Source organism: Hyperoodon ampullatus (assembly GCF_949752795.1).
Source record: "Hyperoodon ampullatus genome assembly, chromosome: 13".
NCBI classification, from domain to species: domain Eukaryota; kingdom Metazoa; phylum Chordata; class Mammalia; order Artiodactyla; family Ziphiidae; genus Hyperoodon; species Hyperoodon ampullatus.
Window position 1 is genome coordinate 12485795 of NC_136926.1, and position 27638 is coordinate 12513432.

Genomic DNA, 27638 nt, shown 5'->3' on the forward strand with positions numbered 1-27638 from the left:
TTTGTGGTGAGGGCTGTCCTGGGCATTGTAGGGTGTTGAGTGGCACCCCTGGCCTCCAGCTACTAGATGTCAGTAGCAGTCCCACCCCACCCTCCCAAGTCACGACAACCAACTATGTCTTCGGACGTTGCCAGATGTCCCCTGGGGGCAACAGAATCTCTACCGGTGCCTCAGGCCTTCTCACCATCCACCTTCTGGAACAGGCAGAGCATTTCTCAGCCCAATGGTTTTCTCTCCATTGTCTGCCGCCAAGAACTTGAAGGATTTCAAGAGGGAATGAAAAAGTGTGGTTCCGCCAACTCCTGCCCAAGACAGAAGGATGATAGCGCCGATTCCATAAGCTGCTGTGCCCTTGGCATCCAGTTCCGATGAAGACCCACGGAGGCCCAGCGCCCTCCCGTGCCCCCCACCCCGTCTCCACCCTGTTTTTCCGTGTTGTCATGTCATTGTTGTGATCATAAGACCCACTCCGGGCTCAGCAGTGGTCAGCTGGGGGGCGCAGGGTGTGGGGAGGGGGTCGCCCCGCGTCGCTGCGCCAGTGGTGGTGGGTTTCTGTTCCTTCCGGGACCGGGGAGCCGGGGAGGTGGGCCAAGCCGGTGTCACCTGTCACTGAACGCGCTGCCAGCAGCTCGGACCTCCCCCTACCTCTGAGCTCTCAATGCTGCTAATCTCCGCCAAGTGTCCCGTGCGCTCCAGCACCTTCTCGAAGGACTGACGCCCGCCCCATGCTCTCTGCGAGGTTGTCCAGGCTGTGCTCGCCGCATGCTCTTCTTCTGTATAATTCTTATCTTCTAATTTGATGGAATTCAACAAAAGTCTATTTATGCCTGTTTGCATCATGGTCAAAATATTAAAAAGTGGACTTGACTCGACTGACCGTGGTCTTTTGTTTGATTTGCTTGGAATTTCTCATGTCTTTGCCCACTGCAGCAGGCTGGGTACCAGGAAGCCCAGTCTGAGACAGAGGCAGCAGGAGGCTGAATGGGGGGCGGGGGGCGCTCTTAGGAAGGCGGGAGGAGAAGCCTGAGCTGCAATGTTGTCTCAACAGAAACTTCAGCCAACACTGCAGGGAATTCTGAAAATGGCCTTCCAGAGCTGTCCCGATTTGGGACAAGAAGCCCTCACTCTCTGCAGCAGAAGCCAAGCCCCAAGGGCATGAGGGCATTCCCAGCATCCAGAGGAAGAGCTGTTGACTCCTGACATGGATCTGGAGGGCACTTCTTAGCATCCTGTCCACCCTCCTCCCTGACACCTCTGCCCCCATCACAGCTGCATCCCTAGAAAGGACCCCCAAAGAGACGGAACCACCTTCTCCCTCAGCACTTCTTCCTTGTACGACAACCCTGAGACCCTGAACCTAGTTCCTGACTGGCTATAGACCCAGTTCCAAAAGGCAGAGACCTCAAAAGCCCTAAAAGGACAGCTGAAGAGGAGCCGACCCCAAATACCCTGACAGAGTGGCTACTGTAAAAGGATCAAGTGGGGCGGTGGGCTTTATCATGCCCTTCTGGGCATGGCCATTTAGACGCTGGGGCATTTTGACCTTCACATCTATTTCCTGGTCATAAAGCACAAAACATTCGATATTCAACCTTTTAAATTACAGAGTTATTTGTCCAACAGCAAACACTCGCTTCACATGGTTCCTGGACACCTCTGCCCCACCCCTGAGCCTCAGGCCCAAGTTCAAACATGAGATGCAGATCAGAGAGGAAGCAGGAGTCAGGGGATGCTTCAGTACCCGGATCCACGCTCTCCTACAAAAATGAATTAAAATAATGGCTAACAGTCATCAAATGCCAGTCTTTACAAAAATACTTTGACACGTTACCATTGTTCTCCTCGATTTAAAACCTGGGAAACTAAGGCGAAAGCAGGTCAGCCAGTCAGCACAGCCAGAAAATGTTAGATGTGGAGTTTGAGTCCAGACCGTCCGGCTCTAGAATCTGAATTTTTAAACACCACCTTGTTGTGGACCAAAAAAAAAAAAAAAAAAAAAAGTCGTCTGCCATTTCAGAAAACAAAGAACGTTCCCTGCCATTCCGGTAAACAACTAATGTTGCCTGCCATCAAGCCATCGGCCTCTGCAGCCCACCCCTCCCCCACGGCGTACCTGGAAGGGGAGTCCGGATGGAGAAAAACAAGATGCTGGCCCTAGATAGTTAAGATGTAAATCCAAGGAATAATTTCAATAAGCCCAGACTGTTACATCTTCCCATACATAGAAAAGCACTAAAACCATTAACTTGAGATAGCTGAGGGTTTGTGTGTGTGTGTGTGACTAGCAGTAATCTTTTGATATTTGACTACATGTTTGTTTGGGTTTTTTCCAGCAAAAACGCCTACATATCCTGGCTCCTCCCTTACTTCCTTGGAACAGTTCCTCAGAGCTATCCAAGAGGCTGCCTTCCTGGGCTAGAGTTCTCAGTAAGGTCCCACATAAAACATAATTCTCAACTTTTAGGTTGTGCGTTTTTCTCCAGTCGACACAGTGCTGCTGCTAAGACACTGTCACAATTCGAATCCTGGCTCCCTTACTTCCTAGCTGTGCAACTTCGGATAAGTTGCCTAACCTCTCTGTACCTTCACTTCTTCACTGTAAAATAGGCTGTGATCATTTTGACTTCATTGCATCGCGACAGGATTAAATGGCTTAATATAGGCAACACACATATAATATGACGGAACGGAATGGAATGGAATGGAATAGAATAGGATAGAATCAAAGAGTCCTATACACAAGTAAACTAAGGTTCTAGCTCTGGTTCCTTCCAACTTTCTCAGCCCTTTTCTCTTCCTGAAGCTCAAACAGCCCCATCTTGATGCCATTTGCCATTTGATACTTAGGCACTGCGTTTCCCAGAGCACCTGCCATCACAGGGGCCACTGGTTTTAAAAGCCAGGTCCTGGCCTCTCCCCACACCTGCTCATTAGCGCTCGCTGGGGATAAGGTCTGACACCGCCCACGTTTTTAACTAGCTCCCCGACGTGATTCATACACACACTGGAGTTTTGAGAGGCCCAGCCTCAAAGGTGGCTGGGGACAATTTAACATTTATATGCATCCCGAATGGAGTGGCTTCTGTTGCCTGGCAACCAGGTGAAAAATCCAAGTTTACACCAAAACAGAACCTTCCCAACCACAAATCAAAAGGAGAAGGGGATGGAAAACAAGTAGGGGAGGAGGGAAAAAGGATTTTTGAATCACTGCAGATCATTACAGAATATGGGCTTTGCAGTCAGTTAAATCGTAAAAATGTACTTCTTATTTTTTTCATTGTACCCTTGGCAAAATCGCCAAGGAAGCAAAAACAGGGAAAGTATTTACAATCAATAGAGCTTAACCCACATCAGTAAAAGGAAATCACTTTAGCAATAGCCTCTTGAGGAAAATAAGATTAAGTTAATCAAATAGCAGAAGATTAAAACCAAAGTAATTAGTAAAGTGATTTTTTTTTAAGTCTCAAATCTTTTGTATTACTAGACCTGGGAACAGGGTGGGAGGACAGGGGTGGGTGGTCTCCTGGCTTCTCGGCATCTTGGTTTTCTCAGCTGGAACTCAGAGTCGAGGCTGGAAGTTGATATTGGGAGCCCCACTCTCTCCTCACTAATTTACTCTCTCCAAGAGTTTTGAGATCTTCGAGGGTGATGAGCCCCACATCTCATAAGGATGTGTTGGGGAAAAGAAACTATTAAATGCGAGAAAGCCTCTGAGACATACTATCAAATCAAGGTGTAGTATCTGTGGCATTAATTAAACATTACGCAGTGAGTAATTGAATCACTTTCATTTTGAAGGCTTTAAAAAGAGTCTCTAATGGAAATGCAGTTATTAGCAGAAAAGCCGCCAGCAAAATCTGCAGGAAGAGAGACACCTGTTTCATGTTCCTCCAAGCTGGTGCTAATAGCATCGCCTTCCTTGAAAAGCACACGCTGCCCCCAGACTGCCTCTCCAGAAACATCTCTTTCAGCCCGTCTCACCTTTGCTCAAAGGCATTCGGGGCCCCCAGGGACCAGAGGGGGAAGACCAACCCCTCCGGCCAACACTCAGTGCCCGCTCTGGCCACAAGCAGCCTTTGGGTTTCTGTTTCGGCCACTGCTCCACGCAAAGCTTCACTGATTCGCCCCAAGGTGTCTAAACACAGCTTTTATTTTCCTTCTGGCTGGCCTTTGCTTCTGGCACACCCCCTACCTAGAAAGCCCACTTTGCCCTCTCACCTCTGCGGATCCCACCTCTATTGCTGAGAGCTGGACTCAAGCACTGTCTTTTCAGGGAAGCCCTCGTCTACCCACCAACTATACTTCCTGCCTGTACCAATCGCTTGGCATCATGGAGGTACTGCTTTGCAATTGTGTGTGTGTGTGTGTGTGCATTTTACCTGCTTCTATGTAACTGTTAACCTATTGCCACAATAATGCTGAGTAACAAACAGTTACAAAATCTCCCTGGCATACTGCTTTATTGCTGCAGAGGTTGGAGTCATGCTGCTATGAGCCAAGGAATTCAAATAGCCTGTACAAGCTTGGAAAGGCCAAGAACTGATTTTCACCCAGGGCCTCCAGAAGGAACACAGCTCTCCTGATGTCTTGATCTTAGCCTCGTAAGACCCATTTGAGACTTTTGACATCCAGAGCCATAAGATCATACATTTATGTTTTAAGCCCCTAAGTTGTGGTAATTTGTTATGGCAGCAATAGAAAAGTAAAATCTGTATTTAGTCTGTATTGATTTCTTATTGCTGCTGCTCTAGGGAAGAATCCATTTCCTTATGTTTTCCAGCTTTTAGACGCTGCCCACATTTCTTGGCTTATGGCCCAGCATCACTCCAACCTCTGTATCCATCGTCGCATCCCCTCTCTCTGACTGACTCTCCTCTTTCCCTCTTATAAGGACCCTTGTGATTACATTGAGCCCACAAGATTGTAGAGGATAATCTCTGCATCTCAAGATTTCTAACGTCATTACATCTGCAAAGTCCCTTTTGCCATGTAAGATACCTGTGATATTGTGGTTTATAATAAGAAAGATATATTTGGTCTTGGTCCTATTTCTGGCACAGAACTCCTAAAATTCTTGGAATCTCCTGTGATAAGAGTGACAAAGGTGTCTTGTTATTAACAAACCCCTTTCAGCCACGCCTGAGTTTATGTTACTGCAGTGACTTTTAGAAAGCACCTGAGGAAGGGGCTGGTTGCCAAGGGAACCAGCCAGGTGATTAGAGGGTTGGAACTTTCAGTCCTATGCCCCTGACCTCCTCGGAGGGGAGAGAGGCTGGAGGTTGAATCGATCGCCAACGCCCAGTGACTTCATCAATCATTCCTATGGAATGAGGCCTCCGTAAAAACCCAAAAGGACGGGGTTTGGAGAGCTTTCAGGTTGGTGAAGATGTGGATATTTAGGGAGAGTGATGGACTCAGGGAACACAGAAGCTCCAGACCCTTTCCCCATACCTTGCCCTGTGCATCTCTTCCATCCGGCTGTTCCTGAGTTATACCTTTTATAGTAAACTGGTTAAGCTAGTAAGCAAAACGTTTCTCTGAGTTCTGTGAGCCACTCTAGCAAATTAATCAAACACAAGGAGGGGCGTCATGGGGAACTCCGAGCTGTAGCCAGACTGGCAGAAGCACAGGTGACAACACGGACTTGCAATGTGGCTTCTGATGTGGGCGGGGCCGGGGGGGAGCAGTCTGGCAGGACTGAACCCTTAACCTGTGGGATCTGTCTCCTGGTCGAGAGTATCAGGTAGATGATGTCAGCACTGAGTTGAATTGTAGGACACCCAGCTGGTGTAGGAGAAATCACTTGGCAACGTCGGGGGAAAAAAACCCACACATCATAGTAACCTATTCACAGGTTCTAGCGATTAGAATGTGAACGACTGTGGGAGCCATTATTCAGCCTACCATAGCCTACTCTCTGGCCCTCAAAGATTCACTTCCACCCCACATGCAAAATACATCCAGCTCCATTGCGCTGCACTCATAGGGTTAATTCACTCATTCCTTAGAAATATAAGGAGGACCTAGTATGTGTCAAGCTCTTTTGTAGACATTGAAGGACAACCAGTAGAGTTCACATTCTACTGGAAGGAGAGAGACATAAGTTCAGTGGTTTTCTTGAAGAGTATGTTAGATGGTGATAAGAAATTTTAGAGAAAAACAAAGCAGGGCAGAGTGACAGAGGGTTTTACATGAGGTGGCCAGGCAGGGCTTCCTCAATTAGGTGACTGAGGAGACTTGGGCGGGTGAGGGGAAACGCCACACACATCCAGGGGTGACTGGGCAGAGCTGTGTCTGTACGATAGCACAAAACGTTCTCATACACCCTAGCAGTACCTTCAGTAAATACTTGAGCAAAATGGAACAGAGCCCCTGCTTTTCCGGAGGTTACCTTTTATAGGAAGAAATGTGTTTATCATCGAATTAATGGTGAACTTTGGGCCCCTCATCCAAGGCACCTTCTTTCCTCATTCTGCATAAATGCCCTCCTGTTGACTTACAAATTCATCCTGTGTGTTCCTTTTCTAAAACAGGGCCTCCAGGGAATTCCCTGGCAGTCCAATTGTTAGGACTCCCAGTTTTCACTGCCGAGGGCCCGGGTTTGATCCCCGGTTCCCCACAAGCTGCGGGGCATGGCCAAAAAAAATAAAATAAAACAGGGCCTCCAAACAGTAAAGATTCAGGCCCCTACTGACTGCAAAAAGAAGCACAACCTAAAAGTTTCAAGTCATGTTTTATTCGGGGACCTTACTGAGGACTCTGGCCTGGGAAGGCAGCCTCTCAGATAGCTCTGGGGGACTGTTCCAAAGTGGAAAGGGAGGAACCAGGATATACAGGAGTTTTTGCTAAAAAAACCCAAAAACAAAACATGTAGTCAAACATCAAAAGATTACTGCTGATCACAAAAAAACAGACAAGTTAATGATTTTAGTGCTTTTCTATGTATGAAAATATGCAAGAGTCTGGACTTATTAAAATCATTCCTTTGATAGGCGTCTTAACTATGTAGGGCCAGTACCCTGTTTTTCTCCATCCTGAATTCCCCTCAGGGGGCACCATGGGGGGCAGCTGATGGCTTGATGGCTGCAGCATTCTTTGTTTACTGAAATGGGAGGCAACATTCTTTGTCCACACCCCGCAAAGCCTGAATCGGCCCGTGCTGGTGGGTGAATCTGATAATCACACCGAGGTGTGTATTATGACATTTTGGGAGTGTGTACTGAATGAATAAAAGGGGCTCTGCAAGGGCAGAGACAGAAGCAGACTTAGCCTGTGGTCAGCAGACGTGTGTTTCTGCAGGCAAGAGCTTGAGCTAGACCTAAAGGATGCGTAGGAGCTACAGACACTCCAGGAAAGTGGCCCTGGATTAGCAGGTGGGAGGGAGAGTCTAGGGGCTGTATCAGCAGAGAAAGGATGTGTTTGTTTATTTCGAGAACAAGGAAAGCCATAGAAGATGTTGAGGGGGATTGAAATGCTCTCTCTAGCTGGACTGTGGCAATCTCATGGGAGAGGAACATCGAAGTCCTCCAGCCAAAGATAACCAGAAATACACCGATGGTCCACAAAGATAGGGTTATTCTTTCGCTACAGCAGGGAGAGGGCACCCAGGAGGAACTCTGGGGAGTCAAGCATTTGGGCTTTTGCTAGGGGATTTTAAACAGGAACTCAGGTAGTGGGGACCAGCTCTGGGTTAAATACAGTCAGCAGTTCAGCGAAAAGGTACGTTAAAAACTTAGAATTTTCCCTGTTGCCAAAATGGAAAGAGACACATTCCCTCCTTCCTTTCTTAGAGTATTTCCTTGACAAATTCTGTATGTGTAAATATTTCCTCTGTCTCTTTGATACGGATGTAAATCTTTTCTGTGGGTGCTATTTTTATTTTTTTACTATGGTAAACTATACATAACAGGAAATTTACGATTTAAATATTTTTAAGTATACAATTCAGTGGCATTAAGGGCATTCATCTTGTGTAACTGTCACCACTATCTCTTTCCAGAACTTTTTCATCATCCTAAACAGAAACTCTGTACCCATTCAGCAATAACCCCCATTCCCTCCTCCCTCCCAGCCCCTGGTAAACCTCTAATCTATATTCTGTCTCTATGAATTTGCCTATTCTAGATGTTTCATAGAAGTTGGATCATACAATATTTGTCCTTTTGTGTGAGGCTTCTTGTACTTAGCATCATGTTCTCAAGGTTCATCCATGTTGTAGCACGTGTCAGTGCTTCACTCCTTTTTATGGCTGAATACTACTCCACTGTATGTCTACCGTACATTTTGCAAATCTTTTCAAAGGCTAAATAAGCCTCTTGCCAATGTCATAGCCCAGAAATGTTTCTCTTAAGGGCCTGGGAACCATCTCTTTGAAATGTAAATATCAAGGAAGGTAGTGTCCTTTTCTCCCTGCGATATGGGAGTCTGAGCACTCCGTTTCAGGCTGTAACCACCAGCTTATCACAAAGATGAGCGATTTTATTATTCCTTGAGACAAAGTCAGGTAGTACAATGTGTACCCCATTTGCCAGGTGACCTTAGGATGAACTTGGAAAGAATAAACTAGGGAAAGTGTGATCAGGTCCTCCTACTTTTTAAGTGAATGGTAATTTACAAGCCACCATTAATCTCAGAAGCATGTACACGATGAAATGTTTGGCTGTATATAAAAAGGGTAGGATTTCTGTCTGTAATCTCATTAGCAGGTTACCTGCGATGTGGATCACATTTAGTTTAATGCTTGTTCAACAACAAAACTGTTCTCCTTCTTTCCTAGGGTTTGGGGAGGATTTTCTGGATTGGCAGGAGAGTTTAATTTTAATTTGTCGTTGAAAAGAAATCCATAGTCGTTCATAAGAACCACCTGTGCAGCTGTGGGGGTCTGCCTTCCACTTAACAGGCTGCAAACCTCACAGAGGTCTGCGTGTCACCAAGGCTGATATTCACATTCTCAGGGCCAGGCCTGAACTGTTAAGAGCCACCCTGGAGACATGGACTGGGACAGTGGCTGAGGAGACAGAGAAGGAGACAGATTTGAGAAATGTTAGGAGTGATCTTTTAGAGAAGGGAATTGCTTTCCTGTTCCCACAAAAAAGTTTCTCTGAAGAAACTGAGGCACAGAGAACTTAACGTCTGTTGGGCATTTGAATACAGATAGTGTTTCCTAGCACACTTTAAGATCTCAACACTTTTTCCAGGCCCTGTGGGATCTTGAAAGCATGCAGTGCTTGAAAGCAGAGAATCTGGAGCTACCACCAGATTCCAATTCAGAGTTGCCCGGCTGAGCCCTTCCCCATTTCCCGAGCTACAAAATCAAGAGCACAAAAACAAGGTTGTTTTCAGCTCCTAGGCTTTGGGTTTATTTCTAATGCAGCAACAGGAACTGATGTATATGTATTGTTTCATTTAATAGGAAGATCTATTGTTATCCCCATTTTATAGACGTGGAAATGGAGGCTTGGGTATGTTATCCTCTATGGGGCATTTGGATACAGAGGGTGAGGGAAAGAGAGTTTCCAGCAAGGATGGCAGAGGTTCCAGTTTTGCAGGAACAGAGGGATGGTTGGCCCTTTCCAAGGAGGGATGGTTGGCCCTTTCCAAGGCAGGAAACTTTGGGAGGGGACAAGGTAAATTACAGGGGGGGGGATGGGGGAGGGGGGGAGGACTTTGAGCTCCTGGGAGGCAAGGACACTGTCTTATTCACCTCTGTATCCCCAAGGCACACAGCCCAGGGCCTGTCACGAAACTAAACTGAGTTGGAAAAATAAATAAATAGGTGCAGGCACGGAAGTAAGAGAGTGCCCACCCACAGGTGAATGGGAACTCCTGTTTGGAGGACTCAAATCCAAGTTCGACCACTTTTTGTCTCTGTGACTTTCAACTAGTGACTCCCACCTTTATGAGCCAGGTTTTCCTTATCTGTAGAACGTATATAAAATATGGTACCTATGGCAGAGGGCTCAAATGAGGTGTCCCTGAAGAACGGATTTAAAGTGCTTGGCAGGGCACCCGCTCATGAATATTAAGTTTGTTATTATTAGAGCATACTGTTTAGCATACAGTCAAGCAGAGTCAAGCGGATCTGGATTAGAATCTAGGACAAGGGACTCCCAACAAGTCCATCTATCTCCCTGAACCTCAGTTTCCCCATCTGTAACTTGGGGAGAAGAACAGTTCATAGGGTTATTGGGAAGGGCCGGTGGTCTCATTGACAGGAAACGCTCCGCACACATAATAAACATGGATGCCACTATTATTGTCCATTCACAGCTTCCGGGCCCCACCGCGCTGTTATTTTCCAAAAGGCATTTCCTTCCCTTGGCCACAGCTCAGCCCTCCGAGAGCAGCTGGGGCCGAGGGGGTGTGGCCACGGGCGTGGGTGGGGCGACCCTGGTGCCCACCCCTCAAGGCGGGTGGGCGGGGCGAAGCGGGGCGCCCTGGCGCGCGCGGGCGCGCGCGGCGGCCCCAGGTACGCGGACAAAATGGCGGCGGCAGTGGTCGACAGCGCGATGGAAGTGGTGCCGGCGCTGACGGAGGAGGCCGCGCCTGAGGCAGCGGGCCTCAGCTGCCTCGTCAACCTGCCCGGCGAGGTGCTGGAGTACATCCTGTGCAGCGGCTCGCTGACGGCCGCCGACATCGGCCGCGTCTCCAGCACCTGCCGGCGGCTGCGCGAGCTGTGCCAGAGTAGCGGGAAGGTGTGGAAGGAGCAGTTCCGGGTGAGGTGAGCCCGCCGCCCATGCCGCCCGCGCCCCCGCTCTGCGCCCCCCGGGGCCCGGGCCTGGCCGCCCGGAGCCGCCACCTCCCTGCCCGCGCGCGGACCCCACCCCCGCATCCCACCCCCGGACCCCTTCCCGCGGACAGACAGACAAAGGCCTCCAGGCCGCCGGCCCCTCGGTCCACGCCAGGCGGACCCGCCGGTGTCCAGATTGCGCATTGGGAAGCGCCCAGCAGCCGGGCCCTCCATAAAGGATGACGAGCGTGGTATCACGGCTAATCCATCATGCGCGCTTCTTTTGTGCCCGACTCTGTGCTAAAATGTTTACACGGACCGGGTGATGCAGTGCTGCTTACAGCCCTTTGAGGAAGCGGGCGCATCATCCCCTGGCTGTTGGCTGAGAGCACAGATTTCGGTGTGGGACCCGGGATAAAATCTGGCCCTGGCGTACTCGCCGTGCGACCTTGGGGGTAGCGACTTGCCTTTTTTGAGCCTCATTCATCGACTTTAAACAGTGTTGATTAGACCTACCTTTTACTGTGGTGATTAGATGAGCTGATGTATAGGGGGCACTTACACAGGGCCCGGCTCTTAGGAGGCGCACAGTTAATGTTAACTGTGATTGTCATCACTATGATTGTTGTTTGCCCCACTGTCCGCATTGTATAAATGGGGAGTGGAAACAGAATATTCATACTGCTACGCCAAGGTCACGCCGTGAGCGAGTCCGTGCGTGCCGGGTGGAGATTTGAACTAGGTCCACCGCCAGGCCCCCTCTGACCCCTAAACCCAACCGCTTTCCCTGTTTTCCAAGGCTGCCTTTGATTCGTGTTTGTCTGCCTTTGAGGCTCTGTGAAGCTGAGGGGGTGTTTCTCTCCTTGTAGGTGGCCTTCCCTTATGAAACACTACAGCCCCACCGACTACGTCAATTGGTTGGAGGAGTATAAAGTTCGGCAAAAAGCTGGGTTAGAGGCCCGGAAGATTGTAGCCTCCTTCTCAAAGAGGTTCTTTTCAGAGCACGTAAGGATCTGTTGATGGAGCTCTAAGCATTTGCATGGTGGTGGTGTCTGCGTCTGGGTCTGTAGGCATTAGCTCATCCAGCTCTTTTTGCTATCTCCCTTTTCAGTGCTCTCACAATCCCTTCCTCACTTAGATGGCTGCAAGAGTCATTGTGTCCTTTCCCTCCTATCCAGCAACGTGAAGCCATTTGTCCCTGCCAGCTTTACTTTTCTAAAGCCAGAGAGAATGGGGGGAGAGAGGGAGGGAGAGGGAAGGAGGGACCCGCATTGCAATGTGGAGGGAATCCAGATCAGCATTGTTTTTCTTTAAGTGGGTTAAACATATATTTTGCAACCTCCACATGATTGGGGGTATTATCCATGATTAAACACTACAGATTTCACCCAGTTATTTTCCAGAAGCGTTGCCAAAATTAATAGGGTTCTTCTCTCTGGCTTCGCAGGTTCTAACCAGTAGTGAACTGCATTATTTGTTAAGGTAACAGAGGATTAAGACATGTCTAAAATCAAGACATACCTGTAAATCAAGAATTATTACTCCCTCAATTAAATCGTCGTGTGTTCATTATCCCTGGAAAGTTATTTTGTTTGTTTGTTTGTTTGTCTTGTAATATTGCTGAAGTGCATGGGTTGGTTGGTTGGTTTCCCTTCCACAAAATATCTCACAGAAGTTTCTGTATCGGGTCCTGATTCTTAACTTTTTATAAATTCTGGAAAATAGTCCACGCTAATATTTTAAGTTTATTTCTGATCGGAGGTCTAGAAATGGAGCCAGTCTGCTTTATTTTACTATCCTGGTTTACTGAAGATTAATTCCTTTTTCTAATTTTAATTACTGTTGCTTAATGGAGTTCATACGTTTTGAAATGTTTTCAAGGCTTTTCAAGTTTTGAAAGGGAAAATTTGAACTTTGGACAAATTTGAACTTATTCCCCTATAGAGAATAAAACTAGCTATTTCCTAGTGTAATTCATTTCTATAAATGTTTGTTCATGTTAGAATGGTCAGAATTTATGTCCTACTTTGGATAAGCCATACGCTGGCTAAGAGCATTCATAATCACAGGTATTCCATTCTGGTTTAAATGTGTTTGCACATACATATATGTGGGTGCTGGATGTGTTTGATGAACTTGGACATGGGCTGCTAGTTTGCTACCTCTACTTAGAGTCCATCTGGTTTTGTATGCATACTTAACAGCCTGTGCCTTAGTCTAATAATAATGCATTGTTGTATTTTTTCCCCAGCTCCCTCTTTCCCTGTACCTCTGCTTGATTAGAAGCGTGTCAAGGACTTTGAACATAACAGGAGTATACTTAGGATTGATCTGTGGGTGGATGATTACTTTGGCTCAAGACCCTTGTCTTCCTGTGTTCTCAGCATGCACACAGGTTGACAAGAAATTTCCTGGCTACTTTCAAAAAGAAAAGTGGGAGAAGTAATAGAATTTTAAACCAAGGGGATCTTAAAGCTTATTGGTACCACCACCTCAATTTACAGAGGAGAAGCATGCCCAGTCGGTTAAGAGTTGCCCAAAGCACTGGACTTTCTCTCTCTGGCCCTACACTCCTAGTTGAATACAACGTAGACTGCACAGAATAGTTACTGTGAATTAGGAGATTTTTGTATTTCTAGTCCTCATTTCAGAGCTATTTTTCTTCACATTTCCGATGTGAGTTATCACTTTCGGAAATTCCAGTCTTTGAAAATATAATTCATTTACAACTAACAATTATGATCTGAACAAATTATTGTTACTCCACATGTTCCTTTCCACCTCTAGTGGGTGGGTGGTGCAAGATAGTGTGGGAGAGGTGTTACCACTTCCATAGAAATGAGCAGCTTCGTTTGCAACTCAGATTTGTGTGTGAGCGACAACAACGTTATTACTCGTTACTGAGGCCGCTTTGTGTGTCTTCTTCATAGGTCCCTTGTAACGGTTTTAGTGACATTGAGAATCTTGAGGGACCAGAGATATTTTTTGAGGATGAACTGGTGTGTATCCTAAATATGGAAGGAAGGTAAGCTGTAGATTTATCAGGGATTTTGTTAGTTTGTGTGTTTTAATAATAACCCCAGAATTAATTGCTGTAATTTGTATGTGACTGAACTGTGGTACATGTATTTCCAAATATTTCATGTTACATTCATGTTACCATAGTTACATTTTTGAAAAATTCCGTGTATATAAGGTAAATACACCAAGACAATTGATATTTAAAGAAATGGTGCAAAAATCCTTTTGGGAGAATTAATATTTAGTCTTCCTATGGCTCAAATACTGTGCTCTGGGCACTTGTATCTGTATATCATTTGGGTAATACAGATTATCTTTTCTTTGTTGTCATCTCTTCATCTACTACCGCCAAATTTGCCTGTCGTGAGTTGAATTTAAAAAATTTTAAAAATTTCTTACGCATGTCTTAATGTAATGGATAATTTTTTTTTTTTTTTTTTTTTTTTTTACAATTTCTGAATTCTGGTAAGCAGTAATCTTACTTTGGCGATGAACATTTTAGATATTTGGTTGAGCCTTTTTTCTCTCCCGATTAAGAAGAATCCATTATCTCTCGGTTGTTGCTTAAATTTTTTTATGCCTTATATTTTCTGCTGTGAAGGTTAATTTCCAGTTTACCTGAAAGATGACTTGGCTTCCAGCTTAACTGGAAAAAGTTAAGCTTAACCTGCGAAAAAGATTTTCTGCTCTAAAAGTTCTAGAAACTTTACTAGTGATGGGAGATAAGAGTGCTAGTTTAACATCTTCCTTAAGAGAGATTATTGTGAAATGTCTCACAAACAGGGAGCAAGACATTTTTCTTGTTGTTTTCAAGGGGGTTTAGGAGAGAGAAATATCTATCAGTGGAACAGCTGTGGGGAGAGGTAAGATGTGTCACTATTCTAGGCCTTGGATGAGTTCTGATGCAGAGGTCATTTTTCTGTTTCTATTTTGGTTTATCTATAAATGAATTGAAGTGTGATCTAATAGTCAGTATTGTGCAGCCTTAAAAATAAAAGTCGACCTGGCTTTTTTACATACATACACGTAAACTTTTAAATACATAAATGTTATACATACTCAGTTTATTGGTTGTTTTGGGTTTGGTTTGATGTTTAGTGCAGGCTTTTTTTTTTTTTTCTTATTTATGTTGTTTCTTTCCTTCCTTCTCCCTCCGTTTGCACTGCCCTTCCCAGCCCCCACTCCCGTAATTTATGATGACAACCTAGGTTGTATGCTTCCATGCTAATATGATATACATGCGGATGGAGGGGGATCATCACTTTACAAAACTGAGATCAAATCATAGGTACTTTTCAATATCTTTTTTTCCTCATTCAACATTGCCCCGTGGAAATCTATCCTAATCAACTGGTAAAAATCAAATTCACTCTTGTTAATGGCTGCATACTGTTTTGTAGTATATACCATAACTTATTTAATCATCCCCCATTAATGGGTGACCACTTTCTTCTCCATTTTGTTACTATGGAGGGTGGTGTTTCTAGTGCTTTCATTTCTGAGTATTAGATTCCTGGGGATGGGTTTCCTAGGTCAGACTATAGAATGTTGTTTGAAAAACATAAGAGATAACATGTCCTTGAATAAGAAGACTTACCATCATGAAAATGTTGATTCTTCCAAAATTAATACATAAACTTAGTGCTGTTCCAGTTAGGATCCAACAAGAGTTTTGGGAGGGGAGAGAGTTCCGTGTGTTTTAAATGGATAGTATTGTCATAAAATATATACAGAATAGTAAATTCACATGAGCCAGAAAAAACAATTTTTAAATAATCACAATGGGAAACTTGCATCACTAGATATTAGAACATATTATGACACTCCCTGTTATCAAACAATACAATATTTGAATAAAAATAGATAGCTACATCAGTGGCAAAGGATAATTCAAATTCATGTCCCAGCATAACAGATAATTTAATATATTTAAACTCAGAGGGGAAAAGATGGGTTATTTAATGAACGGTATTGGATATAACTGAATATCCATCTGGAAGAAAGTAAAACTTGTATCATATACAAAAATTAAATTCCAAGAGATTAAACAACCTAAAATTTAAAACTATCACAATGAAAATCCTTCAAGAAAATAGGGGACTTCATGTACAATCTGGGGTACCTCCTTAACCAAGACTGATAATGCAAAAGCAATAAAAAAAAATAAAGACAAATGATTTTGCAATTAAAAAAATAGACTTGTATGACCAAAGAAACCATGAACAAAGTCAACAGAATCCTTAAAATTTCTAAAAAGAAATTGAAAAATGTACAAAGGATAAGAGGACGACATTCTCAGAAGAGCAAGTCCAAGTGGCTGGCATTCAAGTAAAAAGACCTTTAAGTTCACTCTTCGAAGAAATGATAAACAACAATGAAATATTGCATTTTTCCTTATCAGATTGGTAAAAAAAAAAAAAAATAGACTAAATATGCACAGCCAGTAAAAGTGTATATCATTATAGTCTTTTTAGAAATTATCATAAGTATGTTACCCTTTGGCCTGACAAGTATTTTGAACCTAAAACGGGGTTGTTTTTTAATAATAAGGAATACTCTCATGTTTGTAAATATTTGGGGATGACGGTTTTCATGAAGGACCCTCTTTGTATTCATTCCTGGCAAATGCTTGTTGTTTGGATATGGAAAGCATAGGAAGGAAGAAGGGTAGTTGGTGCTAAGGCACCAGTCCCTGGGTATTTGAAAACAGTTTACATTGATGGTGTTCTATGTGGTCTTAAAAGAAGAGTACATCCTACAAATAAAGATTTGAAGCAACATATTAAAAGGGCATACACTATATCTGGGAATATTGACCCAGAATGACCAGCACTGAGACATATTTCAGTAAAACTACTAGATTTTAAAGACAGAAAAGTCCTTTGGGGATCCAAGCAAAAAAGACAAAGCCACTTATAAGGGAGAACAAATCAGAATATCATTAAACTTTTCAACAGCAGTACTCTCTGCCAGAGAAAAAAAGGAGTAACACATTTAAGATACCCAAGGATGGAAAATGTCAGCCAAGTATTTTTATATCCAGCCAAACTGACTTCCAAGTGTAAGGGCTGTGGAAAAACTCATCCACTTGAAAGAACTCAGGGACTTCTTAGCCCTACCTGAAAAATATGCTAGAAAATGAGCTTCAGACAACCAAAATAACCAAAGAGACCCTGATAAAAGAACTAGTGGTGAACATTAAATACATATTTACTTGTAGAATTAAATCCAAGTGACAGGGGAGAAAGTATTGTATGTGATGGCTGTAAGCCCTGACAGTGTAGATACAACACAGCTGTCCAGAAGAAATGAGCAGAGGATGGAGGAGATCGTGAACAAAATATATAGGTGTTTTCAGGAATCATCAAGGTGATAAGAATATTGGTCTTGTTATTCTGAGGCTGCTGTGTGTGTGTGTATAAAAGAGAGCGAGATGTAGAATAAAGCAAATGAGTGATTATGTGGTATTCTAATTCATCACTGGTATCTGAAGAAGCAGGATTCTCCTGGAGGAAAAAAGATACAGATATAAAATAGAAGAAGGTAAAAACTGTATAGTTCTGAATTTGAATTAGATGTGTCAGTATGAATTCATGAGATATTTTATGTTTAAATACGTGTAGGTATATGTGTATGTGTGTGTGTGTGTACACACACTTATACACTAGACTTCGTATCTGCCCACTGAAAAGTTCTAGAAACAATAACCAACCTAGTAGAAATGATCATCCCTAGCACTCAGATTGTGGTCTTCATACTACTTCCCATCAAAAGCAGCCAGGGTTTTTGGAGAAATGCCTGATTCTAGGTCCAGAGCAGGAAATGTAAAAGATGACCCTGGAAGCATCTTGGAAGCCTAGAACCAGGTAGCGAGAAAAGTAACAATATTTCATGTCAGAAGTATTCAGGGGCCAACGTGAAGAGGCTTCCTTTGGCCAAAGATGTAGTGATTTGAGCATCAGTGTGGACAGTAACTAGAATGGGTGGAAATACAGCAAATATGTTTAGCTCCATGAGTTCATAATAATACTTAACAACAACTAATTGGTCACCTTTGGAGGATAATAACAACCCAAATTATTATTTTGGAAAATGATGAAAGAAGTGAACATTTATCCTGCCTTTTCCTACATACTATGCCACTGGGGGACCAAATAGTAGATGAGGGGAAATTATTCTTCATAGAAGTATTCCAGCTAATAATTAAAAGGGATGGCTGCATTAGAATATCACCACGTTATGGCCTCTAATGAATTAACAGACCTGGGCCTTTGAGTAGCAATGGCTGCTGACATCACAGAAAGAGACAACCAAGGCATGATTGATTGCCTCCTTATGGAACTCACTACCGCCTATGAAGTCGTCTTGCCAAGTAAATGGAATCTGAATCTGATCAAGCCTCTACGTCCAATTTACAGGAATTTAGAAGACAGAAGAACATGTTATGCTACACCATGTGGATGCAGTCAACAAATTCCAGACTATGGGAAAGTACAGGTCAAACAACCAGGTTTCTTCAACAAATAAAATACAAGGGGAAAAAAGATGAAGGGGGATCCTGTGAATTAAGAGACTTAAAAGCATGTAAACAGACTAATCTGGAGTGTTTAGGGATACACATTTGCAAAAACTCTAGAGAAAAGCAAGGTAGTGATGACCGTTGAGGTATGGAGTGTGATCATTGTCATGGGGGGGAGGAGAGGGCCCATGGAGAGCCTCTGGGGTTTCTGCAAAGTTCTGTCTCTTGGCCTAAGTGGTGGATACAAGGGTGTTTCCCTTATAATAATTCATTAGGCTATTCACTTGTTTCATGTGATTTTCTAGATTGGTACACTTTACAACTCAAAGGTTAAAAAGCTAGTAAAACCTAGCTCTGCTCATTTTCACTTACTCCCTGAAGATTGGAGAGTCCTTTATTTATGAAGACACACCAATAAGTTAATCATTGATTGTCCCCCTCCTACTTCCCATAATCCCTGTGCATATTTGGGAGATCTGATGAAGAGTTTCAATCATTCAGCAAGTATTTATTGAGCATCTGCTGTGTGTCAGACACCATTCTAGGAGCTGAGGATACAGCAGTGAGCAACACTTAAACAAAAAAAACAAAACCTTGCCTTCATGGAGCTCACACTCTAGTGGAGAAGAGAGATGCTTAACAAAGTTAAGATATTAATTATATTAGAAAATGAGAAGTGCTATAGAGAAATATTAACCAGGGGAGAGGGTGAGGGAACGATTGGTGGGGGGGTACAGTTTTAAATAGAATGGTGGGAGAAAGCCTTACTCAAAGCGACATTTCAGTCAAAACCTGCAAGGAGATGAGGGCACAGATTGCAGATCCTCAGGGAAGGAATGTTCTAGTCAGGAGGAATTGAGTGCTAAGGCCTAAGGTGAACTCCAGCCAGGTGTGAGGAAGGAACGGCCGGGAAACCAGCATTGCTGGCAGCTGGACTGGGTGGGGAGGGTGATACAGGAACTGAGGGCAGACAGGTAACGGGGCGAGAGTTTAAAGGACCTTTTAGGTTTAGGTCATCATTAGGACTTGGGCTTTTATATACTTTGATCGAGGTGGAAAACCATTGGAGAATTTGGGGCAGAGGGTTTTTGTGCTATGACTTAACACAAGCGCCCTCTGGCTGCCATGTCGAATGTAGACTGTGAGGGCCAAGGATCAAAGCAGGAAGCTTCTGTGATACAGACAAAAGAGGACGGTGGTTTAGATGAGTTGGACGTGCTCACATTTCTGATATATTTTGACGATAGGACTAAGAGCATAGGTGGATGGATTGAATATGGCTGTGAGGGAAAGCAAGGAGTCAAGGATGGCTCCGAGGGTGTCCTAACTGGATGGTGGAGTTGCCTTTATCTGAGATGGGCATGACTGTAGGAGAGGAAGAAAGTTAAGGTCTCATCAGATACTGAAGTGGGATGTGGTTGTAGCAGTTGGATATACAGGTGTGGAGTTTAGGGGAAAAACCTGTTCTGGAGAATAAATTGGGGGGTGTCAGTATGGATGGTGTCTGAAACCTTGAGACTGGATGAGATGGCAGTGAGTGTAGAAGGAGAAAGGCAGCAGCCCAAGGCCTAAGTTACCCCTGTCAGGGGCTGAGCGGCCAGCAGAGCTTCCAAATGCCTTTCTCCTGTCTCCTGAGACTCACCCACCTCCCCTGACTTTTCAGGTTTCTCTTTCATTTCCTGTTAGTAAATCTGAAGCCAAATGGATAACTGTTTCTTGAATTTCAGCACAGCTAATTTGGTGTTAAATTACAAATGCCAAACCCTAAATTGTGCTGTCTGCTTCCATGATAATAAGTACTATATGCTTGTGAGCCAATTATACTTTTCTTGTTAAGTAGACTCTTAACGTGGTATGATTAGTGTGAAGTAAAAAAGTGGATAATTGAGAATTTTAATATCTTAATTCTTATTGACTCATTGCTTGTTTGTTTGTTTGTTTGTTTTTTCCAGAAAAGCTTTGACCTGGAAATACTATGCCAAAAAAATTCTTTATTACCTACGACAACAGAAAATTTTAAATAATCTTAAGGCTTTTCTTCAGCAGCCTGATGACTATGAATCATATCTTGAAGGTGAGACTTCAACATTGATATTTTGATAGGCAGCTGAGTTGTCCTTAAGAGCAGCAGTGAAAGTGGCCGTGATGGAAAAGCGGTGGAAAAGTAAACTGTGCTACATGGGCTTCTGGAGGTTGGGTTGTACGGTCTGATCAATTAGGTAGGCAGACCGATTAAATTCAGAGCTAAGATCTGGTCAAAATCTTTAGCTGTCAGCTAAAGAGACAGTGTTTATAAAGATGCACCATCGGGCTTCCCTGGTGGCGCAGTGGTTAAGAATCCGCCTGCCCGTGCAGGAGACACAGGTTCGAGCCTTGGTCCGGGAAGATCCCACATGCCGCAGAGCAACTAAGCCTGTGCACCACACCTACTGAGCCTGCGCTCTAGAGCCCGTGAGCCACAACTACTGAAGCCCGCGCGCCTAGAGCCCGTGCTCCGCAACAAGAGAAGCCACCACAATGAGCAGCCCGTGCACCGCAACGGAAGAGTAGTCCCCACTTGCCGCAACTAGAGAAAGCCCGTGCGCAGCAACAAAGACCCAGTGCAGCCAAAAATAAATAAATAAATAAATTTAAAGATGCATCATCGGTTCAAAGCATGAGGCTGACATTTTAGCTAATGAGGTTAATTCCCTGTCTCTCTAAGCTTTGAAGCCTCATTTCAAATCAGAAATAAGTGTGTCCAGTTTTGTCTCCATGTGACCTCGAGCAACCCCTTAACCTCTCTGGTTGGAGTTTAATGAGGACACATGTTCTCGCACATCCGTGAGTCTCGTTGTCCGTAATGAGAGGTGAGTGGAAGGAAGTCCAGTGGACACAGGCAAGAGGAGGGGAAGAACTTTCTGCTCCTCCTGAGCTGAACGAGAACAAGATGTGACTTCATTGTTTAAAAACTATTTTAAATTCCTAGCATATTCCACAAACACTCCCACAAATTATGGTTATGAAATACAGATATGACTCTTCCTTCACTTTCATTCCCTACTCCCAGCGACTTACCCAATTCATTGATTCTTTTTCCTTTCCAGCGTTTCTCATAGTCGTGTCTCCGTTCTGTTCTTGGTCTCACGCAGGCCGTTGCCACCTCTCCCAGCAGCAGCTTTCTAAGTAATACTTGCTTTCATGGGCATCGCCCCCTCCTGCTCTCAAGTCAGCCAGTGTACAGTGCCGGCCTAGTCTGAAACCCAGCCTTTTCAGCACTCCGTGTGAGCCTGCGACGTGGCCAGCTGATTTCCTTTTTTTAAATTGAATCTCTGCCTGCTTTCAGTGCCCTCCATAATTCAGTCAGGCCTTTCCCCGTCACTCTAACATGTCGCATTTGCTCCAGCCAGGCCACTATCCTCACTGGCGCCATACACATACACCTGACTTCACTTCCTCATTCGTGGTATCCCTTTTCCTTAGGATTCCCTCCTAAATCCTGCTCACCCTCCAAGTTCATTTCAGGTTTCACTTGCAGTAAGTTTCCCTGATAACTGCAACACTTGCAGATTTTACTGCCTCAGACCTACAGTAGCGGTGGCTAGTAAACCCTATCCATCCTTGTTGTTTCTTTAATAGTCACTGTGTTTCTTGTGTTCCTTGTCCTTATGATCAGGATATACTCCACAGTGCGTAGTGCAGATTCTTATTGTTTGATCTTGTTGATTATAGCATCCAGAAGGACATGAAGTATCTGCTTCAGTTCATTAAAATAAAATATCCTCACCACCCTGGAATCTTCACATATGCATCCCAGAGTTAAGAGGCATCTTCTGTTTATTCCACGGTCAAGAATAACTTGACAAGCTTTATTTATGAAAACAATTACTTCTCTTTCATCTTTCAAATATTAAGTAATATTATAATTTTCAGCAGCTCATTCACATCAGTGCTGTGGACATTGGGTAGCTGTTGAAGGTTTTTAACTAGTTGAGTGAATAGAAATTGGCTCCAAGGTTTTGATCCTTGGTGACCAACTAGAATCATCTGATGCCATTGATAAAGTCTAAGAAGCAGCAGTCGGATAGAACAGGCTGCGGAGCTGTGCGGCCTAAATCCCTTCAGCCGACAGGTGGGGGAGCTGAGTCGCGAGGAGGCCCAGGAGCCATTCCCTGACTGGTGGCAGAACTGGGGCTGGTGTCCAGGTCTCTTGATACCCACTGGGGTGTAAGTAGGGGATCCAGGTCCTGAGCTGGTTTGAGACCTCCTGAATTTAAAGTGACTCTGCAGCTTCCCGAGTGAAAACGTCCTATAGCAGATGAGCAGGTTAGCCCACTGGGTCTCGGGTTAAAGAGTAACCTAAGGTGGTGAAGAGTAGTGATTTTCGAGAGACAGTATCTCTGGTGTGCTCCGTACAACTTATTAGCTGTGGGTTTCCTGAGTGTAACTATTTAATTTCAAAGTCCAGTTATCTCCAAAGTCCATTTACTGGCTCACCTTTCAGAGGAATAATTTGTTGAAATGGTATATCTGACATTGAGGGCTTTCAACTATATTTTTTTTAAGTCTCAATGAACTGTCTTATAAGTTTTCAGAGTTGTTGGATTTTGAACTGTAAGAAAATTAGGGAGAGAGAAGTAGCTTGAAAAGATCTCCTTTATGGTATTTATTTCTCTTCCTAGTAGACTGTGGAGATATGGCATGTATCACACAGTTCTTTTGAGTCCATGACCTCTGAGAGAGTTGGTATATTAAAAAAATAATAATAATAATGAAATCTTCTTTGTTGTAAGAATGTTGCTCCTTCTCAGCGTATTAGCAGCGGCCAGACCTGACATCCAAGATAGGAACCACATCTGGAGGGGTGGTGTAAAGAGCTGTGGCCCCAGGAGTCCGGGGTGAATGACCACTAATAAGAAAAGGTAGAAGTAGGAATTTATTCAATAATTCTTGTTCATTTCAGGCGCCGTGTATATTGACCAGTACTGCAATCCTCTCTCCGACATCAGCCTCAGAGACATTCAGGCCCAGATTGACAGCATCGTGGAGCTTGTTTGCAAAACCCTCCGGGGCATAAATAGTCGCCACCCCAGCTTGGCCTTCAAGGCAGGTGTGGAATTGCTTTGGATCCAGCTGTATTTGCAAAAGAAAACGTAGAGTAATTGATTAATTTGGGGAATTCTGCAGTGCATTCCCATTATGTCCCAAAAAATCGACTGATGATACAACCACATGTTCACCTGGATGATGTAAAAGACCTCAAATACGTATTCTCTTTTCCACCCTGGGTTGGTAACACCTGATGTATATTCTTAGGACATTGCCAGTGTCTGCATGTTAAAGGTTATTTGGGACACTGGTCACAACGTTATTTGTGCTTGTGTCCTCAGAGTAGGTCTCTGTATTTCAGGTGAATCCTCCATGATAATGGAAATAGAACTCCAGAGCCAGGTGCTGGATGCCATGAACTACGTCCTTTATGACCAACTGAAGTTCAAGGGGAACCGAATGGATTACTATAATGCCCTAAACTTATATATGCACCAGGTAAGTGTGTGTATAATAGAAAATATATAATAATTATATATATATATTAAGCTTATCTCTGATAAACTGTACAGTTATTGAGAGCAAGTAATAGATTTTGTTCATCTCTCAAAGCCCAGTGAAACTCATTTTTGCCTCTACTATGAGGATATTGCTGTGGCTTTTACCTACTTCATCACAGAGCATCCTCTGAAAACCCTTGAGGTAAATTCCTGACTAGAAATAGGACTTCTCTGACTCAGTGTGGTCAGTTTGCATCTTGTGAACACTAAACTATGAAACTAACTAGGTCTTCCTTTTTGCACTGGCTTCCAGGAAGACTAGAGGAAATACATGACAGCTACATCATTGAGGCTTGTTTTTTTATTTGCTTCCTACTTGTCTCCGTTTTTGTATCTGTTCTGTTGCTCTCTATGAGACTTGTATTTTCTTTTGTCATATCTTACACATGTTATCTGAAATGGCTTTCTTCCTAGAAGAAGGAGGGCCTAAATCACAGGTCTGCACACTTTTTCTGTGAAGGGCCAGACAGTGATTCTCCTTCGCCCTGCAGGCCACGTGCCCTGTGTCCTAACCACTCGGTTCTGCCGTGGTCGAGCGAAAGAAGGCACAAACCATACAGAAACAAAGGCGTGTGGCTGTGTTCCAGTAAAACGATGTATGTGGACATGGACATGTGAATTTCATATAGTTTTCATGTTTTATGAAATAGTATTCTTTTGACTTTTTTAAACATTAAGAAATATTAAAACTCTTCTTATGCAAGCCATCCAAAAACAGTTGGTGGGTCCGATTTGGCCCATGGACTGTAGTCCGAGAACCCTGATCTAAGTAAATGAAGTATTCATCCACTTAAGCCTGAAAACCTGTCCTCTCACCTGATGCACAGTAGGTGCCCACTGAGGTGTGGGGAAGGGTTGAGAAGGTGTGGTTCATCTCTGTGAAGCTAAAGCCTTCTTTTCTCTGCTAGGTTTTAATCCGCAGAACTGGAATCCCAATCAGCATGTCTCTGCTCTACCTGACGATTGCCCGGCAGTTGGGGGTCCCACTGGAGCCTGTCAACTTCCCCAGTCACTTCTTATTACGGTGGTGCCAAGGTGCAGAAGGGTGAGCCATCCGTGACACATCGTGATTGCCCTGAGGATTCATTTCCACTGTGCTGAGAGGAGATGTAACAGCAGAGGTTAAAAGGGGGCCTAGGGTGGTGATGGAACTGGTTTGCTCTTGACTGTATCCACGTCCGTAATCTGCTCGTGGGAGAAGTGCACTCTGGATCTTTGTCTTATTTCTCAGAACTGCATGTGAATCTCCAGTTATCTCAGAGAAAACATTTAATTTTAAAGAACAGGACTAAGAGTTCAGGATCTTATGTGAATCTCAGAGTCCCTTTGCTCCAAAGCAAATCAGTACAAAGAGTTCTTAAAGAAACTGTTACTTCCCAGTCTTCCATAAAATCTCCCCCGAGAAGAGAGGGAAGGAGGGAGGGAGAAGAAGGGGAGAGGGAACTGGGCCTAAGTGCTTCATCCATGTGCAAAAGCAAATACTCAAGTTCTCAGCAGCGGCACTCCTTCTAGGCAAGGTTGGTGACCTGATGTGCATTTTGAACACCAGGTTAATGAGTTCTGTTTTGTTCTCTTGTTTTAGACTTGGTGTCCTATTGGACATAAAGCTCCTTTTCAGCTATAGTCTAGAGAGACGGTCTCTTTAAAAGTGCCATCTAGAGGGAAAAGAAACATAGTTATTTAATTACATCCTGTTATTTCAAACTACTTCTTAATGACTGGCTGTGGTACTGTTTGGTGAAGTGATGAGTGGAATGATAGAAAGTAGCTGAGCTTTGAAGTTTGAATTTAGACCTCGGTTTCCTCTGAGCCTCAGTTTCTTCCTGTGTAAAATGGGGCTAATGTTTTTCATAAAGTGGTTTGGAGGGTTAAATGAGAGAAGCCAGTGCTCTACACACCTGGTGGAATTTCTCTATATTTCCACCTCCGGGTTTAGGAAATAAAACTTGTCTGTAAGTTGGCGCCTCCTCGGTATTCTTCCTTATCCCTTTCCCTCCTCTTCTCTCTAGAGGTAACCGCCAGTTAGTTTGAAAGTTTTTGTTATTTCCATGCAAATTTTAATATTTCATTACATGTGTATGTTTCCTTGAATAGCGAGTACAAGCTCTCCTTGTTTCCCAGATATAGTCTGTTCCTTAAAATGTATTGGATGGTTTCTCTTTTGGATAGCAGGCACCCATTTTCCATTATTTTAAATGAGAAAAGTGCTTTTTCAGTTCATTCCCTCTCCCTGAATAACCCAACCAATTTCCCCAAATATCTCTAAAATATTCTTAAATGCTTATATAATGGTCCACCAAGGATTTCTGCATGATATAAAGCATTTAAAATACCCATTACCATGTTACTTACCACAGTGACCTATTGCTGAGCACATTTGTGTGTGGTAACAGGATGGTTTTTCCTTCTTTAGGCTACAGTGAGCATACACCACAATGCAGATGAACAATGAAGTGGTTTGTTAGCACCCCAAGTACCTGGCAGACGCAAACACTGATGAGACCCATAAAGGCTGGCCCGCTGGGGAGAGGCCGGGAGGGTGGCGGGAGAGTGCACAGCTGCTGGGCTGCAGGCCCTCTGCGTCCTGACTGGGCTGCTCCTCGGGCCCGTGGTCTCTGTGTCGGCACCAAGACCATAGTGTCGCGTTGACTGTGGCTTTATCGTTAGTCCTAATGACTGGTAGGGCGAGGCCCCCACGGAGTCCTTTAGAATTGCCCTGGCTCCTCTTAGCCTGATGTCCACGTGCAGCTTTAGAATCCGTTTGTCAGGCACCTCGAAGCTCTGGTATGGTAGCTGGGCCCGGAGCTCCTCTGGGTTCGTGGATTCACGTGAGGAGTATGGCCTGCTTGCGTTTCCCTGCTCAGTCTGCCTGTCTGTAAACACATCTCCTTCCACGTTTAAGTCATCTTTAATGTCCTTAAAAAGATTTATTGGGGCTTCCCTGGTGGCGCAGTGGTTGAGAGTCTGCCTGCCGATGCAGGGGACACGGGTTCGTGCCCCGGTCCGGGAAGATCCCACATGCCGCGGAGCGGCTGGGCCCGTGAGCCATGGCCGCTGGGCCTACGCGTCCGGAGCCTATGCTCCGCAACGGGAGAGGCCACAGCGGTGAGAGGCCCGCGTACCGCCAAAAAAAAAAAAAAAAAAAGATTTTATTGTTTTCTACATCCAGCTCTTGGATATCTTGCTAGATTTATTCCTGGGTACCTTAACTTTTTGTTGCTATTGTAAATGGTAATTGTTTAAATTACGCTGTCTGTGTATTGGTGGTGTACAGGGGCATGGTTGATGACTTAGATCTGGATCTGATTATCCGCACCTCTGCTGGATCAATTATTAGTGCTAATAATTTGCTAGGTCTTTCAACTTTTCTATGTAGACAGTCATATTGTCTGAATTGCAACAGTTCTATTTCTTCTTTTTCCAGCTGTTGTATGTTTGTGTCTCTTTTACTTACTCTGCTGGCTAGGTCCTCTTGTACACAGTGAATAGAAACAGTGATAGCAGGCACTCTGCCTTGGGTATGACTTTAAAATTTCCTCTCAAGCATGATGTTTGGGAGCAGCACCTTTCATTGAGATGATCACAGCTGCCTTCTAAAGTTGTAATTTGGGACTTGCCTGGTGGTCCAGTGGTTAGGACTCCATGCTTCCACTGCAGGGGGCACAGGTTCCATCCCTGGTCGGGGAACTAAGAGCCTGCATGCCATGTGGTGCGGTTAAAAAAAAAGGAAAAAAATAATAATAAAGCCGTAATTTGCTAAGAGTTTTATTAATAACTAGGA

The 27638-nt window shown here is 44.2% G+C and overlaps 1 protein-coding gene across 1 annotated transcript in view; it reads left to right on the top strand.

Annotated features, from left to right (window-relative positions):
* Positions 1-10481: 10481 nt before the first annotated feature.
* FBXO21 (F-box protein 21) overlaps positions 10482-27638 on the top strand; it is a gene marked incomplete at both ends in the record, with an annotated part of 35222 nt that continues 18065 nt past the window's right edge. The window contains 7 exons of the mRNA XM_079717109.1: positions 10482-10720; positions 11599-11734; positions 13660-13754; positions 20222-20343; positions 23212-23358; positions 23659-23795; positions 24766-24902. Coding sequence (XP_079573235.1) covers positions 10482-10720; positions 11599-11734; positions 13660-13754; positions 20222-20343; positions 23212-23358; positions 23659-23795; positions 24766-24902 — 1013 coding nt within the window. The remainder of the gene's footprint in view (positions 10721-11598; positions 11735-13659; positions 13755-20221; positions 20344-23211; positions 23359-23658; positions 23796-24765; positions 24903-27638) is intronic.